Source organism: Trypanosoma brucei, chromosome 2 (genome assembly GCF_000210295.1).
Source record: "Trypanosoma brucei gambiense DAL972 chromosome 2, complete sequence".
NCBI classification, from domain to species: domain Eukaryota; phylum Euglenozoa; class Kinetoplastea; order Trypanosomatida; family Trypanosomatidae; genus Trypanosoma; species Trypanosoma brucei.
Window position 1 is genome coordinate 227,880 of NC_026735.1, and position 23,629 is coordinate 251,508.

Consider the following 23,629-nt stretch of genomic DNA (forward strand, 5'->3'; position numbering starts at 1 on the left):
CTTCGAAGAAACTTCCTTTCTGGCACGCTAATGTTCAGCGTCAGCTTTGTGGCGCCTTTATTAACGGCACTTTGTGCTACCCTTGGTCCGTGTTTCTGTACTATTCTTCTTTACTGCACGAGCGTGCAGTGTCGCTCTGTCGGACATTACAACATATGCTATGTATATCGTCTCCAGTTTTTTCTTCGTGTATTTACGGGCTGGTTGAGGGGGCCTTTTCGATGTAACTTTATTCGTATTCTGACGCTTTTTCACAGGTGCTTGAGAGTCACCGACAATTTGTCCATCCGATACATATCTTTCGTTTCCTGAAGCCTTTTTTCTTCAAAAAAAAAAGGCTGATTAACTGGGTTTTGCTTGTTCATCCGTCATTTGGGATCTAGCTCTTCTTTTACGTTTTAACGAGCTGTATTAGGTCGGTATATCTTGAGAGTATGGTGTGCTTGGCGTGTAGTTGGGAGGATCAGGGAGGTGTTTTTGTTTGTGTCCATTAACTAATCGGCTTGCTCGGTTTTGTTGTTCTGCGCAGAAGAAGCATGGTGTTGCTGGGTTGTGTGAGTCGGATGCATGCGAGTGATGAAGCAATGAAGACAGTTTAGAAGAGGTCTATGAGAATATGTTACTGTGTTTATTGCTCCGCCACTATACTTTGTTAATGATAGTGGACACAACGGTAACTATGGGGCTGTTACCAACTCCCTTAGGTTAGGTTGGTTTACTGCTTATTTCGCTGTGCGCATCCCGATTGTTGAAGCGCACTTTCTTCATTTGTGCATATCATTTTCCGAAAATTGAGGGAGGATTGTCAACCGTTTTTTTTTTGTTACGGCTAGTACGGCGACATCAAGTTGGTATGAAGCTATCTAAATGAATGTGATCGCAATGAAAGCAGAGGACGAGTGGCCGACGATGCCCATTTGGGAAATGCGTTCTCACTCATTCGTTCTTTCCACTAGGGCTTTCTGCGGTTGATTTCCTCTATTTGTGGGTTACTTGAAATCAATTTCCACATTTTTATACCTTTTTGCAAACGTGTGACATCCACCTGCTGTATGCGTCCACCTGAAGTTAGTCCAGACACTTAAGTTAACATTGATGTACATTTTCTACCTCTTTCATTACTTTACCTTGTTACATTCATTAAGCACATTGCTGTGTGGCTCACAGCAGGGACCTTGTGCAAACAGAAATAACTCCCGTTTTCTGTGATAGGAGGCAATAAGGTGTGAGTCAAAGTTCGGGGAGATTGGGTTCTGCTTCCCGATAGGACCCGCCTCTAGCGCAGTTTGGTGTTAAAAGATCTTGTCGAAGGAATTTGTACTGGTTGAGGAAGAGGAGTTGTTGGCTTGAGATATACAACAGCTGTTTACCGCATTTGCACATTCTGAACAGGCGTGCCTGTGGCCCATAAGCAAGGAATTGCTCACGGTATTCCCTGGACGGGTACCTTTCTATTTCCGGGCTGATAGGCGCTTTTTCGTTCAGCCACTTAACGTCCCCCGTGATGCTCAAAGTTGCTCCGAGTGAGTTGCAGTTTGGCACACTGGCGGTGAATGAGACACCCGCGTATTGTCGTTTCCGTGTTCAGAACGCTGACACACATGAATCTTTATCGGTGAAGTTGACGGCCGCGACTTATTCGTCTTGCGTCCGCTTCCAGCTTTGCGACGACGCACTGCTAGTAGACGACGATGACGCTGATGGTGGTGTCATGTACGGATCTTGGCAATGCTCCGACACACTAGGGCCAACGCCGAAGTTTTACAACGCTGCCTACGATAGTATTAATTTGATTGAACTACTTGAACTTCACCCGAACGAAGCACGAGAGATCATTGCTATCTTTAGTCCCGATCCTGAGGTATTTCCCAATGTTGTGGAGCGTACGGCACCGACACTAGTGAGTGGTACCATTCAACTGACGTCTACTTCACTCCCAAGAGCAACCCCGGCGCGTTCCCTAACGTGGAGCGACGATGTGGGTTGCGTCACCTCCTCGTGTGCGCCGTCTCCCCTGCTTTGCGCTGGTGACAAAGGCTGCTCGCTTCTATTTTCCTCGCAACCTACACCGCTGTCCCGCACTGCGGACGGTACGTTAAAGAGCAAAACAGTTACATCAGCCAACCGCGGCTTTCTTCACGCCGCCGTCCGGTCGGAGACTCTGACCCTCCCATTCAGTGCCACCGTGTTTCTTTCTGCATTCACTGTGTCTGTGTCAGAGCTCCAGGCAACGATGGCTCCCAGTAGAACGCACCTGATGGGATTCAAAATAACGAATATTTCACCGCTTCCGCTGCAGCTCGTCATTCGTATGCAAACGATGCCCCACAAAAACGTTGAATTAACTGTCTGTGAAGAAGACCAGTTCGAAGTGTCACTGATCGGACGGGTGTTAGTGCTTGATGGCCATGCCTCGATGAATTTCACTGTCATCGTCCGCACTGCTGCTGTTTCCGAACTGGCCGGTAGTGGCGCGATAATGAAACGGTTTTGTCACCGCACTGTTCTTCAATGTGATAATCTTCGTGATGCACGCAACTCAGAGCTTATATCGGTTAATGTGAATGTTGTGCCTGAGCACCTTCAGAAACCCCTGGTTAGCGTGGCTGACCCCTACCTCGACTTCGGTGCTGTGTACCGAGGTACGCGGGTTGTGCGGGAGGTGAGTATTTGCAATGTTAGCCGTGAAGATTTAACGGTGCGCTTGCTTAACCCCCGGCCACCGCACTGCGAAGGTGTACTAACCCTTGTTCGTGGTGCCAGAAGTGAAGCTAGTGGCGGGAAGGACATAAAGAGCGTAAAAAATAGTACCCCTGTTAAGATCACTGACAAGAAGAAGAGTAGCACCGCTGTCGTAGGACCATACGATAACATTGTACCTGCTGATGAGCTCGTAATGGCAGCTCAGAAGGGCTCATTGCAGGTTGGCGTCATGTACGTTGCGTCCACGGACTCAGAGTATAAAGGGACCGCGAACCTCAAGTTTGAACTGGATTTCGTCATCACAGGATATGAGAGTGGTGCCAATAGCAGCAGGCGTGAGCAACGTGTGGTTGTTCGGTGTGTAGCGACACTCTTTACGAGCACCATCGTGGCTCCGCTAACTAATATCAATTTCGGAGACTGTCCTGTTGGCCAGACACGCCGGGTCACATTTCATATTGAGAACCCTTCGCTACTTCCAACTACCATCAACGTGCAGCTTCGAAGTAAAATTGTCTCTATTGAAGGGGTGCCCGCGCGGCTCTCCGAAACGGGCGCACCTGAAACAGTCGGGGAGTTTTCCATTGCGCCTCAGAGCAGTCTGCCTTTGACGTTGCGGATGACCCCACAACGTGTCAATCCAACGTACTGCAAGCAGCTTACTGTTGTAAACGTATCAAATCCTGCGGAGGACCGTCTCATATTAACCATTGAGGCAAATAACATGCAACCCGCCGACATGGAGCTTCATAATGAATTCTATACGTGTGAGAGTCGGCCCCTGTGCTACGAGGATGGAGTGAACAAAACTAGGGACGGGGCTAGTGGTGGTAGCAGTATTGAAGCGGATGAACGTAGCGGTGGTGGTGCAGCACCGCTGCGTGCTATTGCAAGTGTTCCGCTTTTTGTTGCCTACAGGCTGCTGTCGAGGGTGAACTATCCTCTCGAGCTGCAGCTTTCTACGACAGGTGCGGAGATTGGTACATTTTGTTTGGAGGGGATGCCGTCGGCGGACTGGGAGGCACTTGCTGTGGAGCTGCACTCATGCTGTTGCTTTGGCGGTGAGGATACGGCTAGTAAATTGGCACCCGAGCGTGCGGAGGAGGTGCGAGACGGAGTAATGCGTGCGTTGAATAACCACGCTATGTCTGTAAGTTCGGTGGTACTGGAACCGCGAGGCAGCACCACTTTGTATGCCTGTATTCTGCGAAATTCAATTGGCGGCGTGGACGCTGTGACAAAGGAGGATGGTATTAATATAGGCATAGAGCACGTCGAACTGCGGCGTTTTATGCGGCTTTCGTACCGGGTTTGTTCCACACGCTTTGAACTGGGCGGCCAGAGGGCTAAACACTTCGGAGAGGTAAATGTCGGTGAGCGGAGGTCTACAAAGGTGCCCATCACCAATCAGTGCAATTCTCTGTTGCTTCTACGCGTGACGAAGTCACGAAGTGTTATGGCTGGCTATATTCGTGTGGATGGCTCAGATCGCAACTCTATTTACTTTCGCATTCGTCCGTTCGCTACGAAAGAACTGGAACTAACCTTTTCTCCGGGGCTGAAGGGGAGCCTTGAGGAACGTATTCAGTTTGTTAATATCCTCAACCCTGGCAACGAAGTTGTAATTACTGTAAAGGCTACTGTCACTAAGGCCGAAACTTTCGATGTAAGCCCTGATTCGTGGAGCTTTGGTCTCGTTTCCGTGCCAATGCTTCAGCCGGTTACTAGTGGCGTCGCAACAAACGTCAGAGGATCGACTTTAGTGGCGGGAAAGGGAAACGGAGGTGCTGGCAATGACGATAGTAGCCGCCAAGTGGCTCGCGTCGGAGCCCGTTTCACTGTGTCTAACACAAGTAGCGCGCGCCGTGCCTTGCGGCTGAAGCTTGACACCACGGTTAGTAACAGCAGTGTGGGTGGAGGAAATGAAAATGCCCATTGCCCATTGGAGCGTTTTTTCAGGTTTGAGGGGATTGATGTTCGGCTGCAGCTGGAGATGGAACGGGGTGGCGCGTCTTCCGGTTCTTCCCGGAAGCTGGAGGAAAAGATTGAGAAACTCGAGCAAAAGTTGAAGATATATCGTCGTAAGAACAAGGTTGATAAAGTTGCTGCTGCAGTGCGCCAGATTGAGGAGCTTAAACGCGCACTGATGGGCGAGGTTGTGGATATCAACACACTTGAGCCTGACGATGGTGACACAAAGAGTAAAGATCCCCAACAACAACGACTTCAGGACTTGAAGTCCCCCCGTGAAACCCCCGAAGGCGAGGACGAGAAGTTTGCAGCCTCCAAGGTGCGGTTGCAGGAGCACGGTGAGCTCCTCTCAATGCTTCTTCGGGATGGGATTGCGTTATCCGAAATGAATGCTGGGGAATCAATTATTCTCGTGCTGGGGATTACATGCACCCGGACGGCTGAGCACATTCCGGCAGCACAAAGTGGCATTTTAACTTTTGTGCTGTACGAGGCAAACGACACGGAGGCAAGCAGAACCATACCTGTCGATATAACACTTGTGCGTGTAGAGGGGGAAGCAGACATCGGAACAGTGGTAGGAGGGGAGAGGCCGTTGGCCCATGCGGGCAAAGCTGGTGGAGGATCAAGCACCGATGCAAATTTGTCGGGGATACTGCCGCCGACGCCTCGTTCTCCGTCACGTCCAGGGAGCGACAACCCATCGCCGATGCAGGCTCCTCCAGAAACATCAGGAGGAGCCGCACAACTGACGCGACCAGGACCAGCCTCACAGCGTGATTCCACCTCGTTTATATCACTTGAGCTGGGTGATGTTGTGGGAGTATCATCTTTCATGTGCTTTCCAATGATTTCATTAAACAACTGCGTTGTGCAAGAACGGTGTGATTTTACATTTTACGTGCGCACTACTATGGACACCTCGATTGTAGTACTTGAGCCCTTTCGATGTTGCGGCCCCGGTGTCGTTACCAGCGGTAGCTACGGTGGGTGTATGGATGCCATGGTTGATGCCTGTGGAGCTATGGATGACCGTGAGATTTGTAAGGGATCAGCGGCTGTTAGCCACATGGCGACCGCCAGGGTTGTTGGTGAAGAAATGTCGGCGCTTTCAGGGCCTTGCTCTACGTTGAGAGCGACAGTAAGAACTTTGGATGCGTCTTTCAGGTTTTCTCGACGGAGGGGTGCTCTCCACTCGCGGCAGCCGCTTTCCATCAACGTTCAGTGCACACCGAGTAGCAGTGGTCCGCAACGCTACTTTATCCCCGTCGCAAACCTTCAGGACGAGGGCAACGTGACTTACCTCGTGGTGAGCCTTAATCCATCGCCAGTGGATGATGGATGCCTGCTTAAAGTGGCTCCAAGCACTTTGAGCATGCGCGACATCGTCCTGCCATGTGACACTGCTCTTTTGGACGTCCAATCGTTTGCTGTGCGTAGCCATGTAGGCCGGCCGCATGCGTTACTTATTCGATCAACTAGGCCGGCACTTGTCAGACTGTTCGAGGACGCCAAATGTAGCGTCCCACTGAAAAACCCCGTTAGGTGCTCATTTTCCGAGAAACTTAAAGTTTACGTGCAGCTTCGCCCAAGCGAACATTCTCGAAAGCATGCAAGTCGAGTGGTGACCGCCGGCATACTCATTGAGGCTATAGTCTCTACCCGGGGCCTCGACTGTGGGCATAGTGGTGACCCTATTCACGGAGGTCAGTGCGGTTATGCTATTCTCGCGCATTCCGTTGTCCGCGTGTCTGCACGCATTGGCAGCGGTGAACTGGTGTTGCGTGAATCATTTATCGATATGGGCTCCGTGGCTCCTCACTGTCATCAGGCCCAAACCACTCTAACTGTGTGGAACCCCTCCGACTGCTTTGAGGTGCGGGCTCGGTTGCTTGCCTCCATGCCGCTTACCGGCATTGGCATTCCCGAAATTACTCTCCCCCCGGGTGGTAAGGTTGATGTGCCCATAACGTTGCATATTCCGACTCCGGGACTTGTCCGTGAGTCGATATCTTTGCATAATCTTAGCTGCAAGCAGAAGACGCTGAGTGTGCGACTTAATGTGTTGAGACTTGATGAAGCGATATCAGTAAACGTCGTCCCATATGAAGTCCAGATGCAGGGAGAAGCGCTGCTGCATTCAACCGCGGTTCATCCCGGATGTGCTCAGGATGGTTGTGGTGTCGTAGCTTTCCCCACCGCTGCTGTTGTATGTGGGGAGGGCGGTGTGTTTCGCCTCCATAACCCCGTGGTTAGCACCGCCATGCATGTGACAAACAACAGCATGAGGAGCCTCATTCTTATAGCAAGGAGCAGCGCCCCATTTGTTTTCGGGCATCCTGATACCACTTTGCAGCTGTCGGGAGTGCCACCGTATCACGAAGATGGCTTCGTTTCTATGTACCTGCCCTCTCCACCCGATTCTTATCCCTCTTCTTTGGCTGAGACGGAGACAGAGACGGAGGCCGAGGCGGAGATGAAACCGCTTTCACATTCGTATACCCGCGGTCGTCTGCTGCTTGATGCGCGTCACACACAGGCGGTCGCGTGGACGCTTACATCGACTCCGCCGTTTACTCTAAAGCAGAAGCAGCGGCTGCTGCGACACGAGCTGGTAACAGTGGAGGTCGCAGCGTACATCTACGTTGGTCAAGTCGTGGAGGAAACGACAGGTTTTCCATTTAATGACATGATGTTCTCGGCGGTGCGGCCCTTGCCAATGGCGGAGCAGTGCGTTCTTGTACCAAAGTTTTTGCTTAACTTCGCGGTGAGCGAAGGCCGCGCGGAACCATCCGTTATTGACCTGGGCGTTGTTGTTGTGAATAAGGGCCACGTGGGTAGTAGTCCGCTAACGTCATCCGCCGCGGAAGTCCCTGCGAAGCAAACTGATGTATTGTGCAAAAACGAAGTCGATGGCCCAAAATTGCGACGGCAAGCTGAAATATCAACAGCCACTGCACCACGTGCGGAGAGAAAGGATGGAAACAACCTAAATCATGCCATATCAATACGGTTGGTGAACTCTTCTTTTGTTTTGCCTTTGAACTTAAGCGTGGAGTGTGAACCCACGGTGAGGTTTGCGAGCAACCGTGTGACGGTACCTCCTGGTCAAACCGTTGTGGTGGAGGCTGTGCTCGTTCCGAAGCTGATCCAGTCTGAGGGGCCATTTCGTCTTTCCGTTTACTTCGTGAATGAACAGAATCCAGAGAATGACATGGTTGTCTGCGTCACGGGGCAATACTACCAAAAGTCGTTTAGGCTTTCATGGGACGGAGTCGTTGATGGCCGCAAGGAGTCGCTGTCGATGCAACCGCTTCGTTTGGAAGACATATCCACCGCTACTTCGGCCGTTCTCTCTCAAACAAAAATCACAATGACGGCCGTAGAGCCAAACATTGAGGTTGGAGTACGGGCAGTTGTGAATCCAGAGCTTGAAGGTGTTATTCAGCTTCAGGCACTGCAGTATGACGCCTCTTCCACCCTGCAGAGCGTTATATTTGGCCAAGTGCCACTGCTAGCCATGGCTGGAAACACCAATCCCAACAGCGACAGCGTCGCTGGTGTGTCTGTTAACAGTGGTGGAGCCCCTGGCAACGGTGGGAGCAACAATGGCAGTGGGTTAACGGCTGGCGCTGTGGGCACGGGCTCGAATACTGGTGGAATAACTCCGGTCGGTGCCGATTCTGGGGGCGCTTTACCCGCTGTGGGTGTGGCGGGCAGCGCTGGAGGTCCGCTGAATGCAGGTTGTGGTTGTGCCGCAGACAATCCTGCAGCGCCGTCAGTCCCAGGAAGGGGCGTAGTGGTTTGTTCAAAGGATCATCAACAATTTCGGTTGCGTTGCGTACTTGTTAAGGAGGATTTTCCAGTGTTGGCGGGTGTTTTCTTCGGGCAGCGAAAGCATAAACACACGGCCGATATTCTTCGCGAGAGACAGGGCCTAACATTCACCAAGCTTGAGGAGTTAAAGTCGCAACGTTCCGCGGTATCCCAAACGATGTGGTTAGGAACACTCCACTTCTCGAATGAGGTGACGGGAGGTGATGAGGAGGTGCAAATATTTAGTTCACTTAGCGCGTTCTGCACTTTCAAGGTATCGTCCAAACTGGTGCTCCGGCCACGGTGCTCCTTGACTTCGGGATCCGCCGTGGACGGTGCAACTGCAGTAGCACATGTGGGGACGGCGACAGTAGCTCCCGAGGCGATGTACGTTTATGAAGGTGAGTTGGTTGTCTCAAATCTCTGCCAGGAGCACGTTGTAAGGCTTTCCATCACCCCGTTGCTAAATTGTGGACATCACGACGGTGTCGTTCTTCAGTGCGTATCGTGTGATGAAGGATCCAAGGATACGGCAGGGATGTCTGCGGATGATGCCTCTGCGACGGGAAATAGCAATAATTTCGCCAGCAGTGACATTGGTTACGGTGACGGTGCTAACCTTGCTGATGTATGTACGAAAAATGACTCACGGGCGTCCCTACCAGTTTCTAGTAGTGCTCATCTACCAGAATTACCGCAAACAAACGTGAAGTCCCCTGGTACCGCCTCACAATCAACGGTAATAATGCCGATATCTCCTCAGAATACCGTGCGTGTGCGGGTGTTGCTTTGCATAGACAGAGCGCGTAACAAATCGAGTGTTGAACAGGGCGCTGGATTGGCCCTGTTTGATGAAGCCGTTGCGTGCAGCTTCGCTGCCGTTCGTATCTCACTTGCGCCGGCAGATGATAACGACCGAGAGAAGGAGCAGCAACAAAAGCAGCAAGAACAACTTACCAGGCAACCCTTTCGACGTGCGGATTCCTCTGGTGTTTTGGCTAGTGGAAATTCTGGCTCCGTTTCTTACAAAGCCGTAAAGGACAACATCTCGGAAGGAGAGAAGGGGGTTGCAGCAGACAGGGAGGACACTGCAGTAGGGAATGCTGCCCCACCCGGGAGCAACCCGTTGGATGTAACACCCGATGTTAAACCTGACCGCCCCGAGATCCTCTCTTCGCAGCTCACACGGTCCCACACTGTGCTCTCCCTTAGCGGCAACTGCACCGAAGTGCGCGACTGCACGGGGGTGTACACCTCTAGCTTTTCTTTCAGCAAGGACTCCGTACCCACTACAGACATCACTATCACTAATCACCTCAGTGACGGTGCGGTTGAGTATGCCGTTGCTGTCATTTCCCAAGGCCCACAGCCATGGTTGCTTCTTCCAGTTTCCACCGCTGTGCTGGAACCTGGGGAGACCCAACCACTTCGCCTCAACATTCTCTCCACAGATGCTGGTTCGTTCGTTGGTCACGTGAGCATCAGCAGTGGTATCACCCCTGGAAAGCTAATCCTGTTGAAATTGAATGCTGAGGTGTTCCTTCCCACTGCGGGGGAGGGTCTGTTTGAAATTCTTACTTCCAATGGGCAGCGCCTCTCTAGCGGAATGGAGAAAGATATTTTCGTTGGGAGGCTCTTTGGGGACAAAACTCACCGTGCCCGCGTGGCCCTTGAGATTGTGAACCGCTCTTCTGTTCCTCTTGAGTTCCCTGTGAGTGTGGGGAAGTCGATGCGCATGGAATACATAAGTGCTCCGGGGGAGGAGGTGAGCTCAGCAATAATGAGGAACAATATCTCCGATACCGCAGGTGGCCGCGACGTTGATCCGAAAACTGGCCCACGCACCGCGAAGGAAGCCGATGAGGAGGATAGCAAGCAGCAGGAACAACGCGGAGCTTACAATGATGGTGACAGGGGTTCCGGTAACGTGCCTGGTGCCTCTCATCCCCGGTGTTCCGTCCGACTTCTCGTGTGTCATTTACACAGCGTGTCGGCGATGCGTGGCGAGCGATACTTTGTTGTTGACCCAAAGTCTCGACTGAAGGTGGCCTTTTTGTTGGTGTGTGATCACCTACAGTTACCAGGGGGTCTTTCAGCATCCGGTGAGGCTGAGGTGGTGCTGACTTGCAAGCAGGCCCGTGACGCACGATACGTGTTTAAGACATACTTCCGTGTCTGTAGACCTTCTTTCTCCGTGCAGAGGGAGCAGCTTTTCACTCAGGTGGAGAACTACACGGTTGCCCTTGCGGTGACTAATCTTAACCCTCAGGAGTCTCTAATTTTGTTCCGGACCGCTTCACCCGTGCTCGTTGTCCAAGTTCCGACTGAGCAAGAAGGGGAGGACCCAGGCTGTGCTCTGATTACTATTGCAGGTGGGGCGACCGCGTTTTTTAACGTTCGGCTTGACATTTCGCGGCTTGCTTCCTTGTACAACTGGAGTAAGTCGGGAAATAACAGCGGCAACGGTGATGATACCGCTAACTGTGATGTGGATACTTTGTTGCAACCGTTGTCTGAGCATGGCGTGCTACTCAATGTCCGCAACCCAAGTGAACACGTTCGAGTGGAGTTTTGCTTTTTCCCGTCCACGACTGTTCAGGGACCTTCCGCCTCGTCCTTGTCAGCTGCGGCGGTGGCAGCGGTGTATCCTGTTTCGCAGTCGATCAAGTTGTCGCGCCGACTCAACTGCGAAAAGCGGCTGTACCGCTTTGTTCAAGAGTTTTCACGTGTGTTGTCCGAAGTATCAGAGTTTCTTCTACCAGAGATACAGGAGCATGCCTCTCTTGAGGGGTTTCTCCTTTCACCAACTGTAAATGATGGCACGAGTGGTGGGACTACGACGGGTCGCGGCTCCGGATTCGGTAACAATTGGAATAATGGTGATAGTACTCATGGAGGCGCTGCTGGAAGTGGTGGTAGCACTGCTGGAGCTGCCAGTCATGAGAGTGTCAGTGGCGCAGGGCATCCGGGTCGGAAGGACAGTTTGGGGGGGAGGGAGGAGGGAGATGAGGATAACCGTGTGAGTTTGTTGGAGGATGGAATGCCTTCCTCTCAACGCTCCCACTGCTGGCGGGCTCTTCATGGGTTATTAGTGGACCTTTCTTGGTTGGTGGAGGAGCTTGTGTATTACTCCATTATGCTCAGTAACTCCAGGGCCATCGAAGCGTACGGCGTCTTTCTTGCAACGTCGGTTAGCGGTCATCCACTGCTACGTCTCTGGCGGCAACACCGGAAGAAGTTGCCCCCAGCGTTGCCCCTTGCAATCTTCGAACAATTCCTCGAGGCAATCGATGCCCTCCCTTGTTGAACAGAACCGTCAGTTAGGCACAAGTCCGCTGTGTAAGGTCGGTATTGAGCGTTTGTTGAGGTGATATGATGCTGCGTCAAGGGATTATATGCGTACATATATATATATATATATATATATATATATATATATATTTATGTACATGTGTCTGTGTATTTAAATGCAAACACGTATGTGCTGCGTTCTTTTAGTTGCTTTAGGCATTTGCCGGGTAGGGGTGTGATCCCCGGTTGAAGTCTCGCAAAGACGAGTCTTTACGCTATCCTCGAACCACTGTGTATGTATGTGTTTGGGTATGTAGCACCACGGGGTTACTGTGGGAGAGGGATGCCAAAAATGAAAATGCATATTTTTCCGTGCTTAACGTGGTTTGTAGCACCTTTTCCTTCCTAGCCAGTAATCTTTTCCCCCTTTTGGATACCTCCCGTTCTTCTTATCACGTTGGTGAGGCGCATAGCCGCATAAACAAGTGTAGCGGCTGGGGTTGCAGACGTATGACGGTGGCGTTTTTTTTTTTCCTTCCTGTGAGGCACTATGTGCTGCGGTTGGAGCTGCTCACGTTGCCATCCCTCCCTGCTGCAGCTTCTTATTGTTGAAATCTCACTTGGACAACAATCCTCTGCGTCCTTTCTTATCGTTTCCTCTGCTAGCCAAAAGTGGCACGGTTCCTCCCCCTAGTGAGATCACTGTATTTTTTAGGCGTTGATATTTTGTTTAAACTCATCATCCTTGTCTTTATTTCTTCTCTCTTTCTTTCTTCCTGTCCCTTTCCCTCGCTCTACAACATACTGATTTAAACAGTTCGCAGTTTTTCTTAAAAAACGATAAGAACATTCACACAAGAAACAATCACAGGCGCAATCAGCAGCATCAACGATCAGCCGCATCCTCGACATTATTTTGAGAACAAGTTGTTGAACATTTCAAGGAAAATCACAAGCAACCCGAGCAGAGGCAATATGGCAAAGGGCAAGAGAGTCGGTGAGTCAAAGGGAGCGCAGAAACGCCAAAAGAAGGTCCTTCGGGATAATGTGCGAGGCATTACACGTGGATCCATCCGCCGCCTCGCCCGCCGTGCCGGGGTGAAACGCATCTCTGGCGTTATCTACGACGAGGTCCGCGGCGTTCTCAAAACTTTTGTGGAAAGCATTGTGCGTGACGCGGGTGCATACACGGAATACTCCCGCAAGAAAACAGTCACAGCAGCCCACGTGGTGTTCGCATTGCGCAAGCGGGGGAAGGTTCTTTACGGGTACGACTGAGAGAAGCAAGGAAGCGAGCGTAATACTTAAAAAAAAAAATAAAAATAATAAGGGGAAGGCAAACCAGAGAAAAATGAATAGAGGGGGCGAGGTAATTGTTTTATGGGGATACAAGAGGGTAGTGTGTGTGTGTGTGTGTGTGTGTGTGAGGGAGGGGGGGAGGAGGGAAGGGAAAACAATGAGTAAGAAAAAGGAAGTGAGGGAAAGAAGGATGATCTTGGAAAGTGGGGTTGTGTAGTAAAGGGGAAGGTTTATCTATCATTTCTCTTTCTTTCTTTCTTTTTTTCTTTGCATCTTGTCACTGTTGGCACACCTTCGGTGAGTAGGAATTGCATATGTTTGTGTGTGTGTGTGTGTGTGGGTCTGTTACATATGGCGCGTCAACCCGTAGGTTAAAGACGTGGCGCAAATGTGATAACTGTGAGTGACTCCGTGTTTTCCTCCCTTCTTTATTCCCTCCTCACGAAGTGGTTGCTGTGCCTGTTCAGTGATTGAATCGTAAGTTGTATGGAGTAGTGAACGTTGCCTGTAAGTGAACCAACCGGAAAGAAGGGATTGGAAAGGCGGCGCGGTTTTGCAATTCAGGTACACAGCTTAGGATATGTTGCGATGTTGCGCAGGAGGTTCCTTCTTTTTTTTTTTCATTTTTGTTGTAAGGGAAGGGGGCGGGTAGTGGGGGAAAGAATAACGAGAACCGCAAAGATGTAGTTATAACAGCATAGCGGTTAGTTTTGTTGATTTGACTCCCCAACTTGTAACAATCGGAGCCCCTGGTTTGGCACCCGTGTCTTCCTCATCCAAACGAAACATCAGGGAGATGTTGCGAGTTAAAGAAGGGGCGATGGAAAAGAAAAAAAAGAAAAAAAAAATAACAACGGTAGAAGAGGAGGTACGAGTCTGCACACATAACTATGTTGAAAAGGGGGACTGGAGACACAGTGAAGGATTTTTTTGTGCATATAAACATAAAGGAGATTGTAGTTTGCATCTGCGCATGCAACACATTCGGCTGATTTCCAATTATGTGTTTCTGCGCTGCATCATTGTTGTTGGGGTAAGTCTTACCATATCCTCCGTAGTCAAAGCAGCTTCTTTTCTTTCTCTTCCCTTTTTTTACTTTTTTCTTTTGCTCAAATGCTTGCGAATGTATATATATATATATATATGTTTGCATCTGATTCTCTCAGCGTATCTCTCTTCTCCGGCTTGTATCTGTGTTTTTGTTTTTTTTTTGTACGTCATTTGCTCCATTATTTTACCATTTCAATCAAGGCCAATCTGTTGAAAGCAGGAGATGTTTGTTTATGTGTGTGTGAGGTGCGGCAGGTAGTGGTTGTGGCATTACAAATGCGTGTGTCTGTTTTACATACGAGTGCCCTCGACGTGGTAATAATTATCATCATTATCACAATGTCACCACTTGTGTTCCTGGCTTACTTTTCATTCCGTTGGCACTATGGTGTAAAACATGCGTACATATGTATGTATGTATATATATATATATAGATGTGTGTGTATTTGTATGTGCGGGCACGTGGACTCGCACACCCATTGGTGTCGTAGGCCTCGCTACCTCCACTTTCTCTCACTTCTGCTTCTTTAAACATGGCAAGTTGTTCGTAATTTTATTCATTAATTACTTGTGGTCATTGTTTGTTTCCCTTACCTGCTGCCCTGCGAGAGGAAACATATATTTCCTTCATCTAATTTATTCTCATGCGTATATATATATATATATATATATATATATAGATGTGTGTGTATCTCTTCCTTTTTTCTTTTTTATCAGGGGGTTCGAGCAGTGGGGAGTATATCCGGCGGCCCGTCCGTGAGTGCGTTAAAAGTATACGTTTTGGCGTACGCAGTTGTTTGCCTGCCCATACTGTCTCCCACTCTCTTGCCTAGTATAAATATAAATATTTATATATACTTGTGCATATATTTATATAAATACACACGTTTTAGTTTTCCTGAGCAGGAAGTAGTGATTTCATAGTGGACCCGCCGGCGCATTGCTGTGCAAGTTTATTTGGGGGTGGGGAAGGTTAGATTTCTTTTTTTTTTTTTTTAAAGAAGAGAAGGTAGTCCCCTCCGCTCTCTGCGCGTTCTCTAGTTTGTATCATTATTTTCATCCCCTGTTTTGCTTTGTTGTTCGATTGGTCACTCTAAGTCTTTACGTACGAGCAGGTGACCACCCATGCCCTTCGCGGCAAATGTTGTACAGAATACCAATGATCATAGTCACACTGGTGATAAAGGCAATGAAGGCACCATTGTGAAGGTGGGGGAAGGCGTGAGTTTACAATCGAGTACGTTGGACATCGTCAAATCAGTTGGTGAGGGAAGCGCCGCGGGTGAGGCTCCAGGCACTTCTTTTCGCACCATTGCGGCTGGTGCGATGGGTAGCCGTGCGAAAGGCGCATGGGAGGTAACATCAACTTCAGGGAAACCCACGACAAGTTCAGAAAAAGGCGACACGGCGGGCTTTGCGGAGTCCCCAGGGAATAATCCCAACTTTCTTAGGTCGCCGCTTCAGCGTGTGTTAGTGCCGAAGACGAGTTCGAGAGGAACAAATAGACTCGACGGCAGGAACCCATTGGGGGAAGGTGCGGTGCGCAAAGATGGTGACAAGTCCAGTGGTAGTTGTGTTAAACCAAGCGTCAATGGTGACAACAAATGTGATACTATTGGGAGTCTTGCACGCCGTGCACCACCAGGGCTTACGATGGGACGTAGCGAACTTGGCAGTGCGAGGGATGAGTGGCCTGTGCAGTCTCCAAGAGGCGTGTGGCCCCATCCAGCGCTCAGTGGTAAAAGTAGTCCAAACTTTTATGGGAGCCCCGTGAATACTTCGACACGGGCTCCCTTTTTTTCACCACTGCCGGCTGCTTCTCTTCCCCCTAATAACACAGTTCCTGGCACATTAAAGCGTCAACTATACAATGTAGATACCGCGAATGAGGAAATGATGATGCCGAACAACAGTTTCGCTAGTACCATCGTCACCAGTGGTAGTCGATGTGATAATAGAGACCCTGCCTTTTCGGATTGTGGAGAAGCTGGAATCTTTACGCCTAAGCGTGTGGGACGTGATTCAAGGTCAGCGACACCGACCCGGTGGTATAACACATCATTTCATGGTAATTATGCGGGAGGTCCCATGAGAAGGACGAGTACAGCGGAACGTGGGAAGTTGTCAGCGGCGAATGAGCAGAATGGGGAGAGACGGGAAGTGCAGAGCGCGACGGTGAGTCCCGGATTGGGACTGACTACTGTCGAGGTTTATGATACCTCTATTTCTTCTAGAACTGGAAACGCTATGAAGGAGCAAAGGTCACTTTCACCCAACGTGCAACCGGCTTGTTTCTATCCCATCAACTGGAGCAGCTGCCCTTCGAGAGATAATGATGATAGTAACGCAGGGGATCGCATCTCCGTCCCTGGTGCGGTGTTGGTGCCCGTTGACTCCGATGCCACAAATCGTGATCCCCAGGAAGGTGCACCCACTAATAGTTGTCAACTTCATAATCACTGCCTTAATCGCACAAATTCCGAGTGGTGGTTCAAGGACCCCACGATTTTCTTGCTCAATGTCAATCTCATAAAACTACTCGAGTTGAGGGAGGAGATGGAAAGACTAAATGAACAACGGAGTGTGGATCGACCGCATTCTGCATATGAAAGAAGGGGAAGGGAGGCGTCACTGCACTCTTCCCACTCCATTATGCTCGCCGGCATGCTCGAAAAACTGGAGTCTATTCAGTTCCAAATAGCATACTCTATTTTGGACATCAAAAACGTGTTGTTAAAGCACCATTTCGCGAAATGGTCAAATACGGGGGTCCGAGATTGTGTTTCGAACGTTGTCTCAGCGTGGGATGCACACGGGCCAGCCTCTAAGGAATTTAAGGAAGCATCCTACATTCTTCTAGACCTGGTTTCAGCCGAAGAGCGCGGAAGCATCACATACACCAACGTTCACCGCATGTGGAATGCCCTTGGTACCAGCCGCACCGCATCGTGTGCCGCTACTGCATTCTGTTTTGTGTCACTTCTCTGCTTCGTGGTTGTCGCTGCGGCTGGCACACTTCCCGGTTGGGTTTGTGCAGCCGTGGCTTCTATCGGTGCGCTTCTTATGGTTTCCGTCGTTACGATTACGTCGGTACAGCTGCACTACAGCTCCGTTTCCGCACGTGTCTGGGGATTCAGCCACAATGAGATGTTAAAGCGTGTAGAGGCCGTTCAACAAAACCTCTACGATGGGGGAGAGGGGGCGACGGGCGTGCCCGTTGGATATAGTGATTTAGTTGCAGTGCAAAAAGCACCGGGCAGTAGCTCCACCTGCTTCCAACTGGGCAAGACCAGCTCCCAGGGGCATATGTTACCTCAACAAGATGCACCGCGGGATGATTGCGCCAGGGACTGCGGGCCGCTCTCGTCCAGAAATTCCTTTTACTCGCGTAGCCAGTTAAGGATACCAAATGATACCACTGGGATCTTACGTAAAGTCCCATCCATGTCAAATGTGAAGTGCTCTTCGGGTGCAAGTAATGGTGCTATTAGCAGTGGGAGGAGCGAGAAGCAGGCAGGTTCCTTGAGAGATTCGTCTCCCTGCCTGCGCAGGGCTGATCGTCAAGAGAATGATTGGTGGAATCAACCGGCTGGGGGCCGCTGGAATGATGATTCCTTCAATCGGTGCTCTCCTATGGAGCGGGTTCCCGTGGGCCATGCAGACAATCCATTGGTTGCCGGTGGCTCTGGGAGGGAGTGGCAAGAGGCATTGAGTGAACAGAAGAGAGAGTGCGACACTGCCGTTCGGAAGCAAATTGGTCGTCGTCAATCCGTTGATGGTGACAGGGCAGCCGCCAATGTTCTGGCGGTACCCTCTGAGTTCAATCACGGAGAAGAGAGGCCCAGACAATTCCGTGGCGCACAACGCCCCCAATCTAGGGGAGTAGACAGTGAAGTAGAGCGAATGTTGCGCGACGCCGCCTCCAAGGCCGCTTTAAATTCGGCATACGTTGCCCCTATGAACATTTTTTCCGATGAAGCGTCACCAGGTTCTTCGCTGCTTCTTACGTCGGCTACGGGTATGCAGGGCAACCTCCTCGGCACAGGCTCCGATGGACTTCCTATTACTGCATTCGTGTACTGCCTGGACGATGTGGTTGCCAGCACACTTTTGGCCAACCTCTGGAATCGGAGCATTTATGTAATGCAGCGAAACGGGCTAGAGGATATCGATATGACATATAAATCCTGTGCAGTACAGACCAAGGTAATTCTTGTACACGCTCCAGATGTGGATGGCGCGCATTTGGACGTCGTGCTATCGTGGATGAAGGGAGGTGAGCGTTTAGTGTTCTTTTTTGCCTCGTCGTCGGAGTTTATTCCTTCATGTATTCCTAAAGCGTCGCAGTTAGTGCTTCCACTAACATCCCACGACATTGGACGGCTCTTTTCCTCCTCTCTCACGGATGAGATGGCCTCAAAGAGTTTGTTTGGTCTCTCTCGTAATCTTCAGATTCCCTCTTACACGTTGGGCCGTCGGTTAGGCGGTGGGGCGTTTGGTGCCGTCTTTGAGGCGACGATGGACGATCTCAACGGGCGGTGCGCTGTGAAGGTAATGTGTCTTCGTGGGAATAAGCGTGACAACGGTGCTCGTAATAACGGTAAGGGTGTTCGGATGCCAGAGGTTGTGCGGGAGATTGAGGTCATGCGTATGTTGAACCACCCAAACCTTGTGCGATACCTTTTCTGCAATTGGGACGGCAAATGTGTGTCTATATTCATGGAATTGTGCCCTGGTGGGACGCTGAGTGATGCCATTACCAATGGGGACATACAGGGAGCGGATCATATTATTAGTATACTTCGTGATGTCATCAACGGTGTGGTGTACCTGCACGATCATCACATCACCCATCGCGACCTTAAACCGGAAAACATACTGTTCCGTGACGGCCGTGCGAAGGTGTCTGACTTCGGTACAGCTGTTCAAAGAGATTCGGGGCTAAAAAATACGCGAGGAACTCTTGCGTACATGGCGCCGGAAGTGCTCCTCGGTGAGCCGTATGGCAAGGCATGTGATGTGTGGTCTATTGGTTGTATTGTTGCCGAGGCCTTAGGTATTTCAACTAACTGCAGCAACAAATGTGCTGCTCAAGACGCTCAGCAGCAGAAACAACAGCGGCCTGTAACCGATCAGCAGTTCTCACCAACAAATCAGGGACTGGCGGAGTTGTGTGAGAGGTATCGCACGATGGATGAAAGGGAAACACGTGTGTTCGACTGTGATGATCCAACTGTATGTGATTTTCTTCAGCATTGCCTGCACCGTAACCCGGAGAAACGGCCCAGTCCAAAGGAGTTGCTGGAGCATCCCCTTTTGAATGCCCGGTGTGGCTCAGCTGTTTGGGAGTGGGTGGAGTCCGTAATTGCTCGTCAGCGTGCCATGCCGCTTCGCCGCAGGACCTCCACCGTTATTTTGACTTCCGTGGCTGTAAATAAAGGTGCCGGAATTGGCCGTGATGATGATACCGATGGGGCGGATGGAATGGGTGGTGGTGAAGGTGGTGGGTTGCATACCACATATATTTCCCGTGTTGCGTCTATGAGTGCCGCATCATTGCAGTCCATAAGTGAGGAGGGTCAAAATAGCGCCTCGTGGGGTACTTCATTTGGTGATCAGGGAGTTGTTTAGGAATATATGTAAAAGGGAAAAAGGAGGGACGGCAGCGGCATTGGCATTGGCATTGGCATTGGCGATGACGGTGAAGGTTATGATGATGATGATGGTTGTGGAGCCAACAGTGAATGTAAGGGGAGAAGGGAATTTTATAAACGTGAGTGTGTATGTGCTTCCACTGGTGTATTTCTTTGTGAGACTTGGGGATTTTTCTGGGCTTCCCTCTTTTTTTTTTTGGTTTCGTAGGTGTTTTTGTGCGTACATAAATATATGTGTTTTTTTCTTCCTTTTTGCGCTTTTTGGCAGTATTTGAGTTCCCAGGGTGTTTTTTAGTGTGTGTGTGGGTGGGCGACATGTAAAAAAAAATCAATGAACAAGTATATATATATATATATATATATATGTACACCGTATATATGTTTTGTTGTATATATATGTATATTTATACATAATTTATATATACTCGTATTTGCGTGGGTGTTTGTGCTTCTCTTTTTGTTCGCTTGCTTGTTGTTTGTTTGTTTGCTTTTTTTTCTTTGTTTGGGGAAGAGGCTAATCGTTTTTTTTTTTGACGTGGCAGGGTGTGATGAAGCGCTGTGATGTTTTTGTTTTACTTTAAACCCTTTCCCTATCCCTTCTGCTTTTTGTGGGCGTGTTTCTTTGTTGGCGTTTGACAACCATTCGTTATGCTCAACAAGTTCATTCTAGTTATAATTCTCAGAGTGAGCGAGCAATATTCCGTCGCTTTCGGGGGTTCTTTTTTTTTTTTTTGGTTTAGTTATTTTTATTTGGTAATATTTCTTTCCTTCTTTCCCCCTCCTTCCACTTTATTCCAAAAGTTCTCGCCTTTTTTATTTCATTTTCTTAGTTTAGCGCAGGCCGTTGCATGTGCACCACCGGAACAAAAAAAAATCAACAGAAAATAAAGATCAAGTAAATAAAACGAAGAAGAAAATAAGAGAGAGAGAGAGAAAAAAAAAACGGTAAGGCAAAAAGAAAAAAAAACCAAGTTATAAGGAGGGAGCACACATAGAAATATTTACGCACATACAATTTGACCGCCCTTCACCTTAATTTTTTCCCTTCTATCCATGTGCTTAATCATCTTATTTGGCTTCTAGTTCTTAGTTCTGTTCGTTTACTTTACTTTACTTTACTTTCTTTTTCCCCTTTCTTTCTTTCTTTCTTTCTGTTTTTGAATTTGCCTCTCAGAGTTCCATCTTTTTTTTTTTATCTTTTATGTTCACATTTCACTCTCCCTCTCTTTAGCGCAGGGTGAAGTGTGCATTTGTGTGTATTTGTGTGTATGGGAGAAACCAACCAACCAATTAAAATATATAAACAAACAAAATAAAAAAGATATTCCGTCGCTACAAGTTCCGTTCACCGCCTTTTTTTTTTTGTTTCGTTACTGTTTGTATAATCTCGCTTGTTATGGTGTGCATGTGTGCAGTTTTAAGGAAACGGTGGGGTCGCGCGGATTCGTGCGTGTCGTGTGTAATTTCTTTCCTTTTTCTTTTTTTTCTTTTCTTTTTCTTTTTGGTCTCTTTATATATCATATGTATTAATTTGAGTGAACGAAAACAAAATAAAACAAAACTAAAAAGAACGAGGAGGGGGAGGGGAGGGAGAACAAAAGAAGAACAACACCAACGAAAAAAAAAAAAGAAAAGAAATAAAGAAGGAAAGAAAGAGAAAAAACAACAACAACAACAACAACAACAACACGTAAATTGCTGACGTGTATGTCATTTTTCTTCTCTGCATGAATTATCTCCATTGGACTTTTCTTCAATATTAACACATAAATGTTTATATATGTTTATATATATATATATATATAAGTTAATGTGTTATAAATATGTATGAATATATAAATATATGAATGTTTCATTTCATCATCTTTGCATGTTTAGGCAACACCAAGCATAAAAAGGGAGAAGCTGAAGCCGAAAAGAAAAAAGAAAGAAAAGTAAAAAGAAAAAAAAAGTAATTTAAAAAGCGCGTTTCAATATGTTAGATATAGCAATGATAGTACGGATAATAACAGCATTATGTCAACACATTCATATATAAATGTATAAATAAAAATATTTATATATATATGCAAGGTCTAAGGAAGGTCAGCGAACACGACAATATTAATGCAGGAGGATGATGCTGATGAAACAAACAACAACAACAAAAAAAAAAAAGAAAGATGTAATGGCGGTGACGGGAACCGAAAGCAAAGAAAAGAAAAAATACCCTCACAATTTGGTGATTGCGTGCAGGAAATTGCAGATGCGTGTGAGCGATTACATCTCCAGAAACATATATTATATTAATCCAGTTGAATGATGGACTTTACAATTTATCGTAACAAAATTTTTAAATTTTTATATTTATTAAGTTGTAATAATGTTGATAATAACGTTATATTGATGTGGAAGACCGTCTCTTCATTCATAGCAAAATTTATCATTCCGTGTCAAAACTTCAACGAATGGAGGAACGCCCCTATAATAATAATAATAAAAGGGGTGGTGGTGGTGGTGGTTTGTGTAAAAGGGAGGGGGAAGAAATATTAAATGAATGAATGAACTAATAGTTATTAGTTTATGTGTCAGCTTTGTTTGCTTTTTTCCCCCTTTCTGTTTTCCTTTTTTTTTTTTCCTCCTCACTTCACCTCACTTCACTTCACTTTACTTTGCTATTTTTTTTCTTCGTTTGCCTTTTGCCTTTTGCCTTTTGCCTTTTGCTCTTTTTTTTCTTTTTTTTTTTGCATTTCTACGTGTTGAAATGTTTCATTAATGGAAGTTGCCATCAAAATTCTTCTTTTGCTTTTAACAATTTCTGTTTTACATCCTTTTCATTTATCTACATTTCCTTTGTCTTTTTTTTTTCTTTCTCTGGTTTTCCACCTAAAAGGGTTTTAATTTTAACTCTTTGCACATATTTTGCTTCTTTTCTTTCTTTCTTTCTTTTTTCCCCCTTTTTGTCGTCTTGTTTTTTTTTCTTCTCATTGAACAATACTTGTTGGCAAATAAATCAGCTTTAATACACACAATAGCAAAGCTGAAAGCAAACAACACATACATATTATACATATACATACTCACGTAAAAAAAAAAAGAAGGAAGGCAGGAAAGAAGAGGAAAAACAAAAACAAAAACAAAAAAGACAACAGACTCAAAACGAAACAAAACAAAACAAAACAACACCAACAACACCAATAACACCAAAACAACAAAGAAGAAAGAAAGAAAGAAAAAAAAAAGAGGAAATTATGCCCGTTATTGTTGTAAACCTCGTATTTAACCCCCCAGAGGTATCATTGATTGGTAAAGGCCTCTCCACCTCCATCATGAATCGTCTTGAAAGTGAACTCATCGTGCGAACCACCACCAGCCGTCCCGTCACCGCCAGCATGGGAACTGAAGGGCCACTTTTTGTACAAAACCCCAACGGCTGCTCGGCTGGAGCGGAGGTTTGGCGCCTCACAATTCCCAACCATTACTGCGATGATTTGGCCAAATGTGCCTTTTTTGGATCAGTCATCAGCGTTATGGAAGGTGATGGATGGTCACTTGTTTGCAGCAGTGCCACCACTACTTCTGGTGATGGGAAGGAAATCTCACGCTTCTTCTTTTCACGTAGGGCTTAAGGGAAATTATACATGAGTGAATGAATGAATGAAGGAATATATATATATATATTTGTATATATTTGTATATATATGTAGTATCTCTCTCTTTTTTTTCCTTTTTCCTTTCTTCTTCCTCTTCTCCCTTTCGCTCTCTCATTTTTTCTCTCTCCCTCTCCCTCTTTTACACTCACACCCATACGCTTATGCTTACACTTACACACACACACACGCACACGCACGCACGCACGCACGCA

The 23,629-nt window shown here is 47.9% G+C and overlaps 4 protein-coding genes across 4 annotated transcripts; all 4 read left to right on the forward strand.

Annotated features, from left to right (window-relative positions):
* Nucleotides 1-1,504: 1,504 nt before the first annotated feature.
* Nucleotides 1,505-11,797, forward strand: TbgDal_II1200 (hypothetical protein, conserved; the record flags this gene model as incomplete). Its single annotated transcript, XM_011773397.1, has 1 exon — nt 1,505-11,797. One exon carries the CDS (start codon nt 1,505-1,507, stop codon nt 11,795-11,797), a length of 10,293 nt encoding a protein of 3,430 aa, XP_011771699.1.
* A 959-nt stretch (nt 11,798-12,756) lies between these two features.
* TbgDal_II1210 (histone H4, putative) lies at nt 12,757-13,059 on the forward strand (the record flags this gene model as incomplete). Its single annotated transcript, XM_011773398.1, has 1 exon — nt 12,757-13,059. The coding sequence occupies one exon, from the start codon at nt 12,757-12,759 to the stop codon at nt 13,057-13,059; it is 303 nt and encodes a 100-aa protein (XP_011771700.1).
* Nucleotides 13,060-15,256: 2,197 nt separating this feature from the next.
* TbgDal_II1230 (protein kinase, putative) lies at nt 15,257-19,762 on the forward strand (the record flags this gene model as incomplete). The annotated part of the gene is made up of 1 exon (XM_011773399.1): nt 15,257-19,762. The coding sequence occupies one exon, from the start codon at nt 15,257-15,259 to the stop codon at nt 19,760-19,762; it is 4,506 nt and encodes a 1,501-aa protein (XP_011771701.1).
* Nucleotides 19,763-23,015: 3,253 nt separating this feature from the next.
* Nucleotides 23,016-23,393, forward strand: TbgDal_II1250 (hypothetical protein, unlikely; the record flags this gene model as incomplete). The annotated part of the gene is made up of 1 exon (XM_011773400.1): nt 23,016-23,393. The coding sequence occupies one exon, from the start codon at nt 23,016-23,018 to the stop codon at nt 23,391-23,393; it is 378 nt and encodes a 125-aa protein (XP_011771702.1).
* Nucleotides 23,394-23,629: the final 236 nt, after the last annotated feature.